Source organism: Branchiostoma floridae, chromosome 14, assembly GCF_000003815.2.
Source record: "Branchiostoma floridae strain S238N-H82 chromosome 14, Bfl_VNyyK, whole genome shotgun sequence".
Lineage (NCBI taxonomy): Eukaryota > Metazoa > Chordata > Leptocardii > Amphioxiformes > Branchiostomatidae > Branchiostoma > Branchiostoma floridae.
In genome coordinates this window covers 5,176,625-5,194,949 of record NC_049992.1, presented here as the reverse complement: position 1 = coordinate 5,194,949, position 18,325 = coordinate 5,176,625, and the positions used below count along the sequence as shown (strand labels likewise).

The following is an 18,325-nucleotide window of genomic DNA, read 5'->3' as shown; positions in this document are numbered from 1 at the left end:
CCAAATTTGAACCTTCATGAATAAACAAAGGTTCGAAAAAACAAAAATGTACAATCATGATATTACTATTATACCAAGAGTGATACCAAATCTAGAGTTACTTCTTTGTGCAGTCAAAACAGTAATTTGCAGCATTCCTGTCAGTCTCCTGGACCCTGTCCAACGTTGTCATGCCTGACATTGGAACTAATCACTCATGGTCATTACACTGTTCAAGTCACACCCTGCAGCATGGATGGGTCATACAACATGCAAGCTAATAAACAGCAACAGAAGTCTATTAGCAACTGATGAGTTTTAAGTCGTCCTTGTTATGTGTCTAGACAGACAGACAAAGAAAATAAATACAACCAAATCACCAAAGATAAACAAATTATAATGAATATTCCACTATATATATATATATATATATATATATATATATATATATATACAAGAAGCTCTAGTCATATGGAAGAGGGGGGGGGGCACTATACCAGTTACATACTCAATGTGGAAGTGAGAACAAGTTAGACTGTCTTAAATTTAATGCAGTTGGGCAAAACCTTAATGGTAAATTATATATTTTCTTCTTCAGAAATTCTTGATGGAGTTACTCTCGTACATTCTAAGTGACACAAAACAATCAACGCAAAGCTATTGATTAACCTATTTGGGTCAAATGAAATAACAATTGTCACAATGTCACAATATCACAATGACAACATAACGTCCAACTTTTGACCAAAAATATTCAACATTCTGACACTAAAATCCCTCCTCAACAAGAAAACTATGCACAGTGTAGAGGCCCCTCCATCATACATGCATATGCCACAACACAAGCAACAGTTGTGTGCTCAAACATGACAAATGTAACCAACCTTCTGTGTTGTCTTCCTCTATTTCCATTGTGGTATCAACTCCTCCTAAACTGTCCCTTGCTTGGACTTCTACTCTAAGCCAAGATCTCTGTGTGTCCAGTTGTGATGTAAAGATCACAGCGCGTGCGAATCAGAACGTCCAGTTGATAGAGAATCCGAACCAGCACGTAGTTGTATGGTGTGGTGTAGTGTATTAGTACAGTAGACTACATGAGTTGGTGGTAGGTCTGGTAGTACATGTAGGTCTGGTCCTTCTTATCTGCCCCTTGAACAAAGATCCAGTCGTAGGGCGTAGTTGTATGAAGTAGTGTAGTACATCCAGTGAACAGTATATAGTACATCAGCTGGTGGTAGTGCAGGTAGCAGGGTGGCCCTGTTAGCCCTTCTCTCTCTGCCCCCTCTTGGCGTCCGGTTGTGTTGTCCAGTTCAGTGTACGTGAATCAGAACGTCCAGTTGTTTGAGAATCCAAACCAGGGCGTACAAGTTGTATGGTGTACAGTAGTGTAGTATAGTAGATCAGCTGGTGGTAGGACTGGTAGCAGGGTGGCCCTGTTAGACCTTCTCTCTCTCTGCCCCCTCTTGGCGTCCGGTTGTGTTGTCCAGTTCAGTGTACGTGAATCAGAACGTCCAGTTGTTTGAGAATCCAAACCAGGGCGTACTAGTAGTTGTATGGTGCACAGTAGTGTAGTAAAGTAGATCAGCTGGTGGTAGGACTGGTAGCAGGGTGGCCCTGTTAGACCTCCCCTCTCTGCCCCCAGGGGAACATTTGGGAGATGCTAATGACTGGGGTCAGACAGGTTAGACTTACCCCAGCAGATAACTATCTCAACAGATCCTGCTTATGCTAATTTTTCTACCAGCCTGGAAAACTGCTCTCAAAACGTAACAAACACCATTAATATAAAGTCTGTTGTAGTTTAGAGCATGATTTGGGAGTAGAGAACTTCCCTGGTAGTATCAGTAGGAAGCAGTTTGTTGTGATAATATTATGACAGGCATGACAGATGAAACAGCTATGAAAACATCATCTGAAATCCATTAACCCTGTGGGTTTTGGACTAGACAAGGCAATTATCAAAGACTTCTGAAACATTTGGTGTTTTCATGGGTGTATCAGAAACCCCATTGCCAGCAACCAATCTATATCAGTCTATTAGTCTATCTGTATCTACTCTATCTGTATCTGTATCTGTGTAGCCAGTATAACCGCCCTTCGGCGTGACACATCAACGTCTGTACCAGTCTGTACCTGTATCTGTATAGCCTGTATAACCGCCCATCGGCATAACACACTAGATTCCGTATCTGTATTTGTATCTATACGATATAGTATATCTGTATAGCTGGTATAACCACAAAACAGGTATTTTTTGGATAGCTTAGAACTTAAGAAAGAAAGAAAACTTTTTGTCATTAACCTACTAAGATTAGATCATAATACTAGGCCAGACTTCAAACCATGTCTAGGAGTTCCACCCCAAATACAGACAGACTGACAATAGGAAGTACACCTGAACTCATGGGCAGTCACCTGGACTTAAAATATACACAAGAAAACACCTGTCTCTTTTTGTCCATTGTTCTGGGAAGAAATACAGTATACAACATTGTCCAGAAATAGAATGCCTAAAACTTAGTACATCAAAACATCCATGCAGCTATTTTTGAAAGTCACCCAGAAATAGCAACTTCAACTCCAACTCCAACCCAGCCTTTGCTTGACACATTACACACAATTGTCAGCATAGAGATTGCAATCTGACAGATTCTGTCGATAGAGACTGCAAGCACAGTTTCTTATGACCTCTGTCGATACAATCAGGGATTCTAGAGATCATGATCAGAGTCTGTAGCTTTCAAGATATTCATTTAAAAGACTGTCAGAACTTTTTTGACTTTGATACATGACTTTACATCTATAGATTGACTCAGGAGTTATAAATAGGAGATCACATCCAACACATCCCTTTCATATCCTGATCACGATAGTCTCTGTCAACAGAAACTCTGATCTATACCAGGAAAATTGGTGATTCTGACAGATTGCAATCTCACACTGATACTACAGTCTTCTAAAAGAAGAGACGATTTACAGCACAATAGCTACACCTATCAGGTTAACAAAAGAACAAGGGAAACAGTCCGGATGTTCCCTTCAAGTGGGAGACAATACTAGAATGTTTGGTACATTCCATCTTCTCAACCTAAAATCCCTATAATTATTATCTATCGAGTCAGTAACAGGAGCAGTGGCAAGCAAGCACTGATACATGAATAATTTCAATCATCTAAATTCTTCTGTCCATAGAACTTTGATACACATCTTACTACTCCTGGTTTTAGCATATACTGTAATTCACTTTGACTTCTCGGTACCAAACTTTAACGGTCTGAAAAAATATAAATTATATGAAAATGTATTTCCCTTAAATTTCAGCTGAAGCCAGGCCAGTACCCTGTGCTGTAAGTCTGTCTGTGAATGATAATTTGATAGTGGTCAGCAGACAATAGCTGGTTTCCTGTATGGTGTAGAGTGATGGGCATATCTGGGACATCACTTTCCGGCATGGCTTCTCCAGAAATCTGGCTGAAAATGCCAACACAAAGGTCACATACTAGTACACCCATAGCCTCTACCACGCTCCACAGGTCGCTGGAAAAATGGTAGAAATACCTGGTCAAAGATGTCAGAAAACATGCAAGAGGAGTTAGATGGCCAGGGAGTAACCAACACTCCTTGGCCAATTAACTCCTACTACAGAGTCCTACTAGGCTTTTATTCCTACTAATCCTAGTCTGTGTAATCCAAACTCCGCTGTCCAGGGCTGTAACTGGCCCCGCCCCGCTCTAGGGGGCCCGGCGGATGTCTGGCGGGCTGCTATAAGCGAGATTTAATCAGGCTATTTTATTCCCAACTTTGCCAAAGTCCCCTCATCATCAGTCATAGTCATCTGGTGTATTAAAGTTGGTGTATCAAAGTCCCCTATTCTGATAGGCTGGTAGAGACTAGTATACACAGACCATTGCCCAGACAACTATCTTTACCAGTCAAAACTGCCTAAAAAGACCACTTGGGGGATTAATAAAATAGGCAGGATTCTTGTAATGAATAAATGATTTAGTCAATGGGAAAAATCATCTTTGGGACCACCAAAATGTGGTAACAACAGACAGGTGGTCCTTATGTAGAGTTAGTCACTTTTGCAGGTTTGACAATTATATTGCCCTTTTTTTTCTGTAAATATATCATTCTATTGGTCTGTAAGACCTCAGATAAGAAGCCATATATAATGGGAGGTGTTAATTAAACAAGAAGAAGCCAGATCCAACCTTCCTGCCTCATTTACATGTCAACAGCACTTTTCTCCTACATAAACACTGCTGGTAATCGGGTAATTACATGGCAATTACATGAACAGACAAAAGCCCTTTGTGAAAAGACATTGGGTAAAAACAGACAGATTGAAATGACAAGGGCCTCTGACAGAGAAGTACTCTACCTATTAAATAGTGAATACTAATACGCCCCCTTTTGTCCATCTGAAGAACTGCAAGGCTACAGAGATACTCAGGTATACAAGAAGCCACAGTTCTCTTTAATCTAATAGTAATAGGATAACACTGTTGCTGTATCAAGGACCCAGCCTCCAATCTCTCTGTCCTAGGACTGAAGTTTGCTTGGGATAAACAAAAATTTAACCTGATTTGTCAAAAAGATCTGAACTTGGACATGACATAACATGAAGTTGAGGAATATGAACTTTGTGAGTGTTTGCTATAATTGTGTTTTCTTTACATTTATTCGTATAGCACTATAGATCATATAATAAATTGCTTCTAGTAAAGGAAACTTCAGAACTACCTCCCAACCATACACTGGTCACTTCAGTGGTCAGTTGTGTTGTTCAAGACCAGATGGACAGTCTGTCCCAAGGTGACAAATGCAGTGTGTGAAGACCAGGGGTCAACAAATGGACATTTGATTATGTATCTTTCCTCCAGCTGGAATGTGGACAATGTTGATGGCTGTGTACTCCTTCTGTGGAGTCTTAAATTTCCCACAACAAATCACCAGAGTCTTACTCCAGCTCAGCGTTCCCGCCAGGCATACGTCTTTACGTCTTTGGACGCATTTTTTTCTGGAAAGACGCATTCGGCTCGGCTGAATGCGTCCATAAAAAAATCTGAAAGAAAAGCTGACCTGTACCACCAGTGTACAAAATGTATCTGGAATCTTTACAAAAATCTGTCTTTATAAGAAGGAATCCTACCTTTACAATTTATACTTCAAATTCTTCACTTTCCGGTCATCCTAGTAGTCTGGGCATGGGGCGGAGCGGGGTACGTTTTACAACTAGCGGACCCATGTGCGACACACCCAGCCACGCGCCAGTCTGAGCTGTCCGTTGCGCAAATTAATTTTTTGTAGCCCGTGAAATACATCTGACAGTCAGCATTCTTTAACACTCGAAGAAATCTTATACAGATTTTATATTCTGATATTAACATGATACTTACTTGTCCTCAGTTTCACGTATTTGTTAAAGATTTGTGGGTAATACTAGTATTGAACAAACAAACTGTTCTGCTCGAGTGCTGCACATCTCAACAAAAGTTCTCACGCTGTGGGCAGTTGATTGGCAGTCGGTATCTTTGACAACAGGCCGCCGGCGTCAAGCAGTCAAGATTGGCCACCAGGTCCAAATCCAATCATCTTAAGAACCAATCAGCATTTGATAAATGTAATGTTACACTCTGTCATTGGTCACCGGGAAAAAAACAAAAGTTACGAGTACTAGCGCACGTGACGTTGGTATCCACCCGTGTCGTCTGGCAACTTGACTTTCTTCCCTAGCTGCTAACAATTTACTATTAAAGTTTCCCCATTTATCCAAGTTAAAAAAAAACGGTGCGCGGTAAATAAGTGAAGAATCCAAAACTATACACTTTATTTCTCATTTACAAAATTTATTTTGTTTCAAAAAGACAAAATTTGCGGCAGAAAAGGGGCCGCAATATTGTTGTCAAGCGTCGACCGAGTCGGCTGTGCACTAGCGTTGGCCTCCGTGGCACATGGCGCGGCACGCCCCCCTCCCCAGACGGACGGTCGATCGCAGCGCCCAGCACGTTGGGACGTCTTTCTGGCTACTGCTTCAAGGCTACACCGGCACAGATCACTGCCAAAGAGGCAACAGATCGTCCTCCTTCGAGTAATGTATAACGTTCTTGGTCTATTTAAAAAGAAATCCAGCCAAAGATTTCACGCCGAAAACGGGGTTACCTGAGGTCGCAGGAAACAAACGCACGCTCGTGGAAAATGACGGTATGGCCTTGTAAAACCCCACCGATTCGAAAAATTTGAGTAAAATCATCGGGAAAAATAGAAAATAAAACACAGCGCCGTTATTTTATCGTCTCGGAAAACTATTTGATGTGGGAGGGCGCAACATCGATCGCACGAGGTAGACATCTTTTTATTCAATGACGGAAAAAAATTGGCATAATTTTTCCATGGGCTGACGAACTAGCTAGAGCTCTGTTTCGAAGCATCAAAAATCCAAAATTTTCATATAGACATGTCTGGACAAATAAAACTCGGGCCAGATCACGGAAGGCTGATTCCCTGTGCTTATAGCTTTTTTAATATAACGTATTTTGATGAAGACTGAAGAGGGTGGTCGTCGATAACTGAAAATGGGAGTAAAAGAGGCAACCGACATCCAATTCCAAGTGCATGATTATCCACTCAAATTGCAGGAAATTGTGTTCTAGAGGGTTTGAAAATCCAAATTTTCCCGGGGGAGCATGCCCCCGGACCCCCCTAGAATGAGAGCGCCTGCGGCGCTCGTCTCGCGCCTCCGGCGCTCGTTACGCCCCTCCAAAATATTTGGACGCATATTTTCAGAAACCTGGCGGGAACGCTGCTCCAGCTTTTCTCTGGATCTGTGGGCCAGGGCTTGATCCCCGGGGTCGGCCCTAGTTTGGGCATGTTGTGAGGGATTGCAATCTTGGAAGCTTCCTTTCCAGTGGTGATGTAAAGCCAAGAGCTGGGCAACCTGCACCTGTGTCTTAACTTGACTGGAAGAAAGTCGCATTAATCTTTGTGGGGGGTGACTAAAGAGGGTGACCTTGTGACTGAGAGAGCTTCAGGTTTTAGCATTAAGCATCAAACCCAGAGATGTTTTCATCGTTGAAGAGGTTCATCAGTCACGTATGTTTAAGTTACTATCAATTTTCTTCGAACAATGACTGTTTATTAAAGGTAGAGAACGTACCTCCAAATTTTCGATGCCTGTCAGTACCTCTTGGACGTGTTCTCTACCTTTGATAAACAGTCATTGTTTGAAGAACATTGATAGTAGAGATGTTTCCAGCTTAATTTTTTTAAAGGATGAGATCGAGATGCCCGTACAGAGACGGGAAAATCTGGAATTGAATCTTAAGCTACAGAACCATGTTAAGAGAGAAGAGACTGTAGATCTATTTATTACCTACAGTTGACAGTGTTGTTCTGGGCCAGTTGAGACTGTTTGTTGTGACAAGTACCAGCCCAAAACCAATGGGTTCCAGGGGGACTGGCACTGTTGAAACATCACCAGATCAGTTCTTCATTTGGGGGAGACTGTACCCAGATGGACTGGACTTACTTTTGGAAACTAGGTCATGTGAGATGGGGAGCAATCTTGTCTTCTTCTTCAGTGGAAAATGAAGTAAAATGCTTTGGACTAACCCTTTTATCATAGCTACTGGTGTAACACTGCTTCCTGAGTCTGCTTCCTGAGCTGCATTACACTTGTAGCTGCAAGCACACTGGGTCATCCCTAGCTACTCAGTAACTTACCTCAACAAGTTTGTACATGAAGAGATTTGATGCTTGAAGTTAATGCATGCATGAAGTCATGAAGCTCAATCATAGATGGGGACATGGACTTTACATGACTATCTAAAATGACGATTTGAGAATTGAGAGATCCCTGAGTTACAAGGCCCATTATCAGAACTGACCTCCGTGTTGCAGACCCTAACTCACCTACCACACATACATGAACGACACACACACACACACACACTTACAGACAGACAGACAGACACACACACACACACACACACACACACACACACATACACACATGCACAGACAGACAGACACACACACACAGACACAGTCAGACACACACACACACACTCACACACTTACAGACAGACAGACACACACACACACACACATGCACACATACACACACACACACACACACACAGATAGACGGTACCAAAAACAACCTTCTTGCCTTAAGTAACTGCTGTTCATATCATAGTACATATATATAACACTATAGAAGAATCTACTCAGGGAAGAACCTACAAATGTAACCCTGTGCTGTAACAGGATAATGGATTTGTTAAGATTAACAACAACGATCTATCAGTCCCTGTGTTTTCTTGTCTGTACATACAGAGACAGTTGAGCCATCTGGAATCACCACAAGTCGTGTTTTATGGACAAATGTTAGTAAACCTTCTGGTCTCTTCACACAGAAAACAAATAAATTCTCTGGCCAGACCTCCATGTTAGACTACTGTGAAGCTTGAAATGTTTGTGATTGTCTCAGTTTTTTCCAGAGACCTGTCCAGACGAAGTAGCGTGCATAGTCCAGTGGCTATTAGCGGCCCTGCACTTAGAACCTGAAGCCATTAGTTCAATTCTGACTGTGTCGCTCAACCGACATGCACGCTACTGGAAAGGGTTGCCGCGCCTAGGACGGGGCGTAAAGTTGCGGTCCACTGTTCATTGTGCTTGTCAAGGACGGGAGAATTTTCCTAGTATAATAATGAACCTGTAAATACTGAATATAGCATCTGTCTTCTCTGTCACAACAAGTGAAAGAAAAGGTCTTCAGTGGGCTTAACTGATTTCACTTTCAATTTTTTTTCACTGCATAATCGTGGTACCACAAAGAAGCATTTCCATTGTTAGGTGTTACTACTGTACTTCAGAGGGTTTTTTTTTTTACCTCCAACTTGAAACAAACTCCATCCCTGTTTTTCAAGTCCCTTTGAAAAATTCCTGACTTTACAGTAAGAGCAGGGGAGACATGGGATTCTTCCTGAGATAGTCTGGTGAATCCTTCTCAAAACACTGGCACTAGGGTTGTATATATAGGTAATCTACGGCATTCCCACAGGACTTTACAGTACCTTAAATCAGAGGGATGTTTTCCGCTACCTATGTTATACATGTAGTCAACAGCTTTGCTTTGTGATGTCCACAAAAGGAGGATAGTTTATCTTATATTTATCATTCTAGTTAACATCACACTGTATACTGTACATAAATACATTGGTTTAATTTAATTAAAGAGAATCACCATATAGTGTATGGTCTGTAGCTGTATCTAACCCATGTCAATGCTTGTGAGATGTTTTGGAACTTTGCTCTTCAGAAATGATGCCAAATTGCCAATGTTTTATAAATGGGCAAAACCAATATTTCTTGCTGCAATGCTTGACTGTTGCTAAAAAAAAATCAGAAGGTTTTGTACCAATTAGAAAATGGACAGAATCAGCAGGCAGTCACACATTTTTGGGCTTGAATCGTCCCAAAAAATAACGACTAGAAAGAATGGGATAGATATGACAACTTCACTGTAACACAAGAACTTTCTCTCACATCTTTTAGTCCTGTTGTGTCTTCAGTACCAGGAGTTTGTAGCCAGTAGGGATTCAACCTAATCTGCTCTGATTCTGTGTGACCTCTTTATTTCTTTTAGACCCGTTACTCCATAATCTTACAGAAATGTTGACAGAAATGCGATACAATAATTGAAGGATATTTTACACTCCTACGCATGGTATAGATATCACTACTGCTTTATATCTGTGGAAGAAATCAGGTATATTCTTATACAAATATACTAGGATATCATATAGACCTGGAGAGAGTAAGCCGACAGGTGCACACTGAGAACAAAATTCTCAAAAGCACCCCCTAACTGAACATATAGAAACTGCATCACTCACAGCTGTAACAGACAAGCAAAAAAGAATTCTTCAATCCTTATTCTTCAATAAGGCTAAGAAAGCAACAGAGGGGTTGAATACCGGAGAAGTGTTCACATGCACTTTCTGTGGAAGAGGTTGCCGTGCCAAGATTGGACTTGAGGCACCAGAGGCACTGCCAGGCAAGAACTGTAACCAGTAGCCAGTAACTGACTGAGCTGTTGACCGTCTCCCGAGACGAAAAGAGCCGAAGAAGAAGAAGATTCTTCAATCCTTATTCTTATTCTTTGTACAACTTCAATTTCAATTCACTGATGAAGAACGGTGGACACCGTTCGAAACGTCTAATAAAAAAATTTGATATGTATCCAGAAGTAAAGACTGAATCATCTTTGAATTCTGAATTCTTTGGCAAGCTACTATGAACATGAACAATTCAGCCGTATCATAACATACATTTTACCTACATAAACTATGCGCACTTGTTGTACAAGTAACAGAATAAAACTACAAAGGTAACATCTGCAAGCGAATACATAACATTTACCTTCATATGGTCTACTGTCTAGCCTAGTCATGTCTAATCATAACAATACTGTAAATGTATTTAAGTTCGCGGGGATTTAATTTCGCGGGAGCGGAAAAAAGGACTTTTCGCGGTGGATTTAAGTTTGCAGTAACACCATAGACTGTAATCTAATATCATAATAGAAAAATTTTCGCGGTGGTTTTAAATTCGCGGTGAAGTGGTCACCGCGAAAACCGCGAACATTAATCCGCCGCGAACATTTCTGAATTTACAGTATTACCATCATCGACTTCCGCAACGTCCAACCCTAGCAAGACAGGGAACAACGGACTCTAAACCAGATAGTGAGTGAGTGAGTGAATTCTTTCTTGCTCAACATGTAATATTTCCATCATCAACATACCTAATCCATAAGTCTGTGTAACATTTGACGTACCTCTACATGTAAGTGTGCACCTCCCTCATCAGTGTTCCTTCTGTACTGTCTGATTCTTGTCACCTTTTCAGGTAAGGTGTGTTGACAAACTGGTCTTCGACTTGGAAGCACCTTTTTCTCATCTGCCAGTCAATCAGCAATCACCTGCGGAAAAACAAAAGACAATGGAGTAGGGTTATTTTCCCAGGGGAGTGAAAGAAGCCAACTTCCCTCAACCGAGACGGGGGCCGATACTGACTTCCAAGCACCTTTGACCCATTGCTGATGTCACACTTCCGGTCAGGATGTGTGACATAGGCTTTGGGTCATTTCAACTTGATAAGGATCAGAGGACTGATCGAAAGCTTGTTGGTAACCGCTTTCTAATGTGTATGAGAAAGTTCTTTATGAGGGTCTGCATGGGGGGGTCTTGGTAACGCTTAACGGTGAATTCAGGAGGCCCGGTAACGGTTAACGGTAAATTCAGGAGGCCCGGTAACGCTTAACGGTAAATTCAGAAGGAGTTACAAAACATAACACCGTTGAAAGTAACATTGACGTGCATTCCTATTCATACAATGCTAGAGTAGTTATATCAATGGGGGAAAATATCTGACTAATGACAAAGCAAAAGGCGCCCCTAAATATTTTCACCATGTCATCGTGAGCGCCAAAGGCGCCAGCCGTCGCAAGGAAGGTCCGGAGAAACCTCATTTTCTGCATTCTAGGAGTACTTTTTGCCCGAAACTAAGCTAAGTTTACACTGAAATCTGTATGAGTGATAAAGTTTTTGAGGGCGACGCTTCCGCAACATATTTCACCCTGTCCAGAGCCGAAGGCCGGAAGGCTCGGAGAAAATTTTGAAATCTAGACCATTTGAAACGCCATTTCCTGCATTTTCCGGGGTTCTATCTGGCATTTGACTTCGTGTGTATAACGGGTTACGAAGAATTTCTTGGTAACGCTTAACGGTGAATTCGGGATAACAAATAACGGTTAACGTTGAATCAAAACGACCAATAACGCTTCACGAAGAATATACCGATAACGATTAACGTTGAATTAGAGCGGGTTGGTAACGATTAACGGTGAATTAAAATGGCTCGTAACGCTTAACGGAAAAAGGCATGCAGACCCTCCTTTATGTTTGGGACTGCATTGTTACAGTGCCACCTAGCTGCAGTAAGTGGAAAAGCACTAGTTAGTATTGCCCTGATGAAGGTGACAGATATGGTTACCAAAACATTTCCTGTGAATTTATGTCTTTGTCAGGGCTGTCTCCAAATTTTTTTTTCTGTCCCTCTCATTGTGAGCCAATGTCATTTTAAGCTTATGAAGACACATTTTCATAAGTCAATTTTATGTACTGAAGTTCAGATTTTTTTGACAGATGGAGTGAAATTTTTTGTCTGTATCTGTATCTATATAGCCGGTATAACCGCCCTTCGGAGTAACGCACCATGCTTCGCAGGCACGTGGCGCGACAACCAGCAAATTTCCGTCCCAGAACGAATGGACAGGTCCTGGAGACAGCCACAGTCTTGACCTCCTTATCCAAACGAGAAGGAGTTTTGGAAACTTTCCTCCAAGTCTGTTTTAAAAGCATTGAAGCTAGACTCAACTGTATGTGATAAAAATCAAAGAAAGAACAACCACTAAAGATGTTGTCTTTTCTGCTGAGTGACAGTTGAGATCTAAAGAATCCTTGGTGCTTAACTGTAGCTCTTGGCCGCGCGACCTCAAACTGCTTAGAGTCATGTTTTCACAAAGACTGAACTGTCTAGTCTGCCCCAGTAGACAGTACTTAGTTCTTGTACTTGTAAGGAGAATGCCAGCAATGTTAATTTAGATCGCCATGCCATGATGCGCTAGAGATTTGGCGAGCCGGCAGTCTGTTCTGTCTGAATAGTTGGAATCGTGACTGCATCACTCACTGGATTCACAGACATCATTTTGATACTTAGACGTTGATTCTCAATTGATTTAAGTTTGCAGGTACTTTTGCAGTAGTAGGGCATTTATCATGTTTTCTTAATTTCATATTAAAACAATAGCCAAGTATTTGCATTGGTAAGGACTTGTTTTCAAGAAAGAATTCTGTGCCCTTGTAAAATTGTAGAAAAGTATGAGGCAACTACACCTCACGAAAAGACCTCCTAATGAACTAAAACCTACAACTGAGTACAAGCTTGACACTGGCACAGTGAGAATCACAAGAATGGCTATGAAAATACACAGGAGTTAACACTGGGCAGGAATGGTATGAGAAAGATGGGAAACATTTTATGTGGTGCTTACTGAAAACATAGTCTACATTTCTCATACGCGTGGCTTCGGGCAAAACTTTGACTCATAAATAGACTCATCATAAACTTTTAACATTACAGTAGTTACACGGCGCAGATTGTGTATACAAGTACGATATTCCTAGATATAAATCATTTAGGTACACATGTGCAACAGAGGCAACAGCAGAGAATTGAGAACCTTATAGTACTATTGCAAGACTAAAACCAGTGGTAATAATCATAGACCGAAAACAATTTATATAGTGTACTCATTAAATGTTGGTAAAAGAGTTACAAGTTGATGACAAATAACTTACATGTACAATTTCAACAGTAATTGCTGTTGCAGTACCAGACACAGCCACTAGGGCAAAAATTTTAAAATTTCTTTATTTTACTACCAGCATACTATAGTATATAATATATATCATAAAGATCCATCTATTATGTTATTTACAAACAAGCAGACACACACACAAACACAATCATACACACAAACATACACACACAACTGGGCAAAGGTGGAGAGTTCTAGTTTCCAGTAAATTGTTATTCAGATTTCCAACTTAAACAACACAGCCCCAACATTACAGTCTGAACTTGGAACAGGTAAACATCTTTAAAAATACATACAGGACTAAAAAATATTTCAAGTTCACATTACAAAACCACTAATACAGACTTGACTTACCTATATGCACAGTTGGGAAGTAAGAGTTCTGACTGTACAGTTATACTTATGGACCCTGCAGAATGCCTTGGCACAGTTTGACAGCATTCCTGAAACTGTCCCAAGGAATCCCAGCTCCTGCCCTGGGGTTTGTGGAGGCTGCATGACTCCCAGCTAAACAAACCCAGCCTAAGTAATGACCTGTCAGACATGTTGTCCTCACGCATACTTGTCTCTTTTTATTGCTTTGCGTAATGTACTTACTTCCATGGAGGAAGAAAGTACAAGCTATAGCTAGACAACTTTGCTGCATGTCTTTGTCTTCTGGAAGATAACCATAACCAAATGTAATTCAATCTGCACCACACATCCCTTAAAATACATTATGAATTGTAATCTGACAGCCAAGTGCACCACACAATCAAAATGGATACTGGGAAGTTTCCAAGTACAAACAGAATGGTGACATGAATCAAAAGTGCAAGGATGCCCCCTGGCAAGCACAAGCAAAACTGCAATTGCAGGTTGATCCAAAAAATGCAACCTGCTATCATACTCCTTAGTGAATTCCTACATGTACATGAAATGTACATGAATTTTCATACAAAAACTACTTAGAGGTTAACCTCAGACACATCACAAAGTCTGACACTTTTTTTGATAGATGAGAGAACCTCATACACATCTGACTCGTTTGTGCCAGTTTAAGGTATGCGTGCTGGACCATACTGTGCATATTCATGCACTACCTAAATCAGACAAAGTGTATGATGCGTATGACTGTGTAAAAAAAATACAGACTTGATATACACGCTTGTGTGACTGCACCCAAATAACTGAAAGAAAAGTATTAAGGGCATTCGTGTAAATCAACATGCTTTGTCTGCTCCGGGCACATGACTGGCAAAAACTACAGCAAATATTTGACTCTCCATTCATTTCATCAAAGCACAAACCTTAAACACTTGTCACATGACAAATGTGTGGTAACAGCAGAAAAAATTGACCACTTTCAAGTTTCCTTTCTTCTTCTTATTGCTGACAAGGACTACATTTCTAAATTCAGGATGTTTTACAGACTGCGGTATAGTTGACTATCCCAAACCCCAAACAATATTTGCACAATCAGTCCAACTACAATCCCAAAACAAAATCATTATATGCAAGTTGTACATGATCATGCAAGTTATGACAGAGGGTATAGTATTTTGTATAATGTGAACATAGTATTTTACTGAATTTCTACAGGCACACAACTTTTTCTTATGTATGATACTTGTATTCACATTCATCAAACTATGACTGTTTACAATTTCTGACATTTTCAATCATTCACTCACTCACCACCCATGACCGCAGTGCTTGTATGATCCATACTTCCTAAATTCAGAGTGGTGCAGGTAAAATTTGTCTGGTGCAGGTAATTTTCAATGTTACCTGCACCAGTGCAGGTAGGCAGAAAAAAGTATTTCGAGCCCTGTATACATACATGTATATCAATCTTGCTATCATCACACTTGATTTATATTCGCATATTTGCAGTGACCACCACGATATGCATTTGCAATGTATTACTGCTGAACTGTTTTAACAACCTAAAATGCCATGAAAACCTTGTTTGCTCCTTCTACTGCGAAATCAAGTCACTGAAAAAAATAACTGAGCTAACAGTATACCGCAAGCAAAGAAATCAAACGATAAGTAAAATGACACAGTAGCAATTTTGACCTGTGCAATTATTGACAGGTACTTTCAAGTTTTTGGCGACTCTTTTGAACACGTGGATTGTATTACATCATTCAGTTACATGATGAGTCACACCTATTATTGTCACTCTCTATATAGATCTATAAAAGGCAGGGTTCAACTTCTAGCTAGTGCATTTTAGCGTAGTGGGCCACTACGCTAAAATTTGTGCCCCCTACGCTAAAACAAGGGCCACTACGCTAATTTTTAACTAGTGTAGTGGTGCTTTGCTGTCATTTGCTTGTTCAACAATGACTAATCAATGTCTGAACAATGAAAAATGATGATATGCCACTCAAAACTGACACCAAAATCCTAACTTTTAACTCTACATCTTCAAATCTCACCGTGGAAGGACCAAGACCCCCCTTCCACACCAATCTCCTGATTAGTCGCTTCACTACCATGCCATTCCCACTACGCTAAAATAAAATCCTGGCTAGAACCCTGAAAGGTACATACAGACTATCTAAACCTGAGGGCTTTGAAACTTCAACTGCAAACTAGAGTACTCAAAAGAAAAGAATTAAAAGTAATAAGAAATAATGGAAAAATCTAAATTGATAAGAAGTAAAAATAGGGATCAATAGTTCAGCAACAGACAAGATTTTAGAAAATATACAATGAAATGAATATGCTATTCACAAAGGATGCACATTTTGTATCCAATAATGACTTGAGATAAAGTTTTCCACAGCTGTCTCAAATTACACACAACTTGTAAGTTGCATGTGAACTCCACCTATGGGAGAAACACCAATGAACTAGTATACAATGATGTCATGGCCTTAACTTCAGCCCAGACCACACCCATATTTATCAACAATCTTCACCATTCAGGGCTCGAAATACTGGGTGCATGTGCACCCAGGTGCACCCAAAATTGGAGCTGTGCACCCAATTATTTTCTGTGGGTGCACAGGGTGCACCCAAATATTTTCTTAGGTTGTGTATGTTAAGATATCATAGTATACTTGAATATATCATATTCTTGACATCTAAGTGTTAGAAAGATAATAAAAATGTCTATCATGGCACTTGTTTAAGAATTTGATAGCTTGTAATTAAGTTTTATTACTAGGTTATTACTTCAATTTAAAGTGGTGCACCCAAAAAATTTTTGGTGCACACAATTTCTTAAGCTGGGTGCACCAGTGCACCTAATCCCAAAAATGAATTTCGAGCCATGCGTATTTAAACACCTGGTCAGATTCATGGTGGGGTCCATGGCTTACACACCTGTGTTGTATTTTATCTATATCATGCCAACCCCAGGAAAACTCAAGTTTATCGCCAAAAAAAAGAGCAAAATATGAGACATCAAGTGTACATCGCGTCAACAACTTAGTCAATTCGAACAAAAGAACCGGGCAAAGGAATAAAACAGTAACTTGCATCTTTGACAGTGACCCACTGAACCAGGTTCGAATCATTCAAATCGAACTATGGAGCCCCGGGCCGCACCGTAGCGGACCGGTCGGAACACCGATATCGAGCGTAAATACAGGCCAGATATGATTTAAATGCAAACACAACCTTAAGGTGGCTGCGCTTCAAGTACAAGCTCTGATTTACAGTACAACAATCAGTACCGGCGCAGGGTTCTAGCTAGTGCATTTTAGCGTAGTGGGCCACTACGCTAAAATCTGTGACCCCTACGCTAAAATAAGGGCCACTACGCTAATTTTTAACTAGTGTAGTGGTGCATTGCTGTCATTTGCTTGTTCAACAGTGACTAATAAATGTCTGAACAATGAAAACTGATGATATGCCACTCAAAACTGACCCCAAAATCCTAACTTTTAACTCTACATCTTCAAATCTCACTGTGGAAGGGCCAAGACCCCCCCCCCCCCCCCCCCCTCCACACCAATCTCCTGATTAGTCGCTTTGCTACCATGCCATTTCCACTACGCTAAAATAAAATCCTGGCTAGAACCCTGCCGGGGTATACCAACCTCTTCTCCTTCGTTATCATGCTGACAAAGGGCACAAGCAATCTGACATCTGCCGGCACTCACCGCCATAAAACTCTCATTAGAACCCTGCAAACGTTATCACGGGGAACCACTTCATCTACGCTGACAGTCAGTACCAATACTGTAAATGCAGAAACTTTCGTGGAGGTTTTATGTTTGCAATTTTTGCGGTGGTCACTTTACTTTAAACTTTTTTATTTTATTTTTTTTAACTAGTTTTGCAGTATTGTAGTATACAATGTCACAGTATTATGTATAATAATAATGACATGTTTAAGGTACTTGAGCCACGGCAAAGACACACAAATACTTTCACCACAGTTTATAACTATAAATGCATTACGCGGGATGCCACTACAGCAAACTCAAAGCCACCGCGAAGGCGCAAACACTCCATTTTCCCGCTGCCGCAAAATCAAATCCCCGCGAACTTAACTGCATTTACAGTATGTCGACCTCTGGGTCCATCATTGCAAAATGGTACAAATGGATACACCAGTCAATTACAGGTGAGCGGACGTCATTCTGAAACTCGATTCTAACTGATTAGTGCTTAAGAGATCCTATTACAGGACATACCTGGTAAAAATAGTTTGACAAAACATTACTAGATATAAAATTACATCACGTGTTGATTGTCAGTCGCCTCTATTATACCATAAAGAAGCTATTGATAATATGACTTTATTGTATAACAGGTCCCAAAAATAGAAAATCTATTACAATACAAATGTACACACAAAGGTTAACCATTCAGTCTCAGGGTCAAAGCTTCAAGTAACAAAAAACTAACATAGAACAATACCACAGAAGGCTACTTTAAATTGGTGACTTATTT

At 40.5% G+C, this 18,325-nt stretch overlaps 1 protein-coding gene across 3 annotated transcripts in view; it reads right to left on the bottom strand.

Annotated features, from left to right (window-relative positions):
- Window positions 1–18,325, bottom strand: part of LOC118431189 (activated Cdc42 kinase-like) — a 92,636-nt gene that overhangs the window by 61,461 nt on the left and 12,850 nt on the right. For 2 of the 3 annotated variants that reach the window (XM_035842312.1, XM_035842313.1), the window contains exon 2: window positions 10,826–10,969. Coding sequence is in view for 1 of the 3 variants with exons in the window: in XM_035842309.1 (XP_035698202.1) it covers window positions 864–891 (28 nt within the window). In the remaining 2 variants the exon portion in view is untranslated. Of the gene's footprint in view, window positions 1–863; window positions 959–10,825; window positions 10,970–18,325 lie in introns of those variants that run through there. The other variant, XM_035842309.1, reaches the window with a different exon arrangement.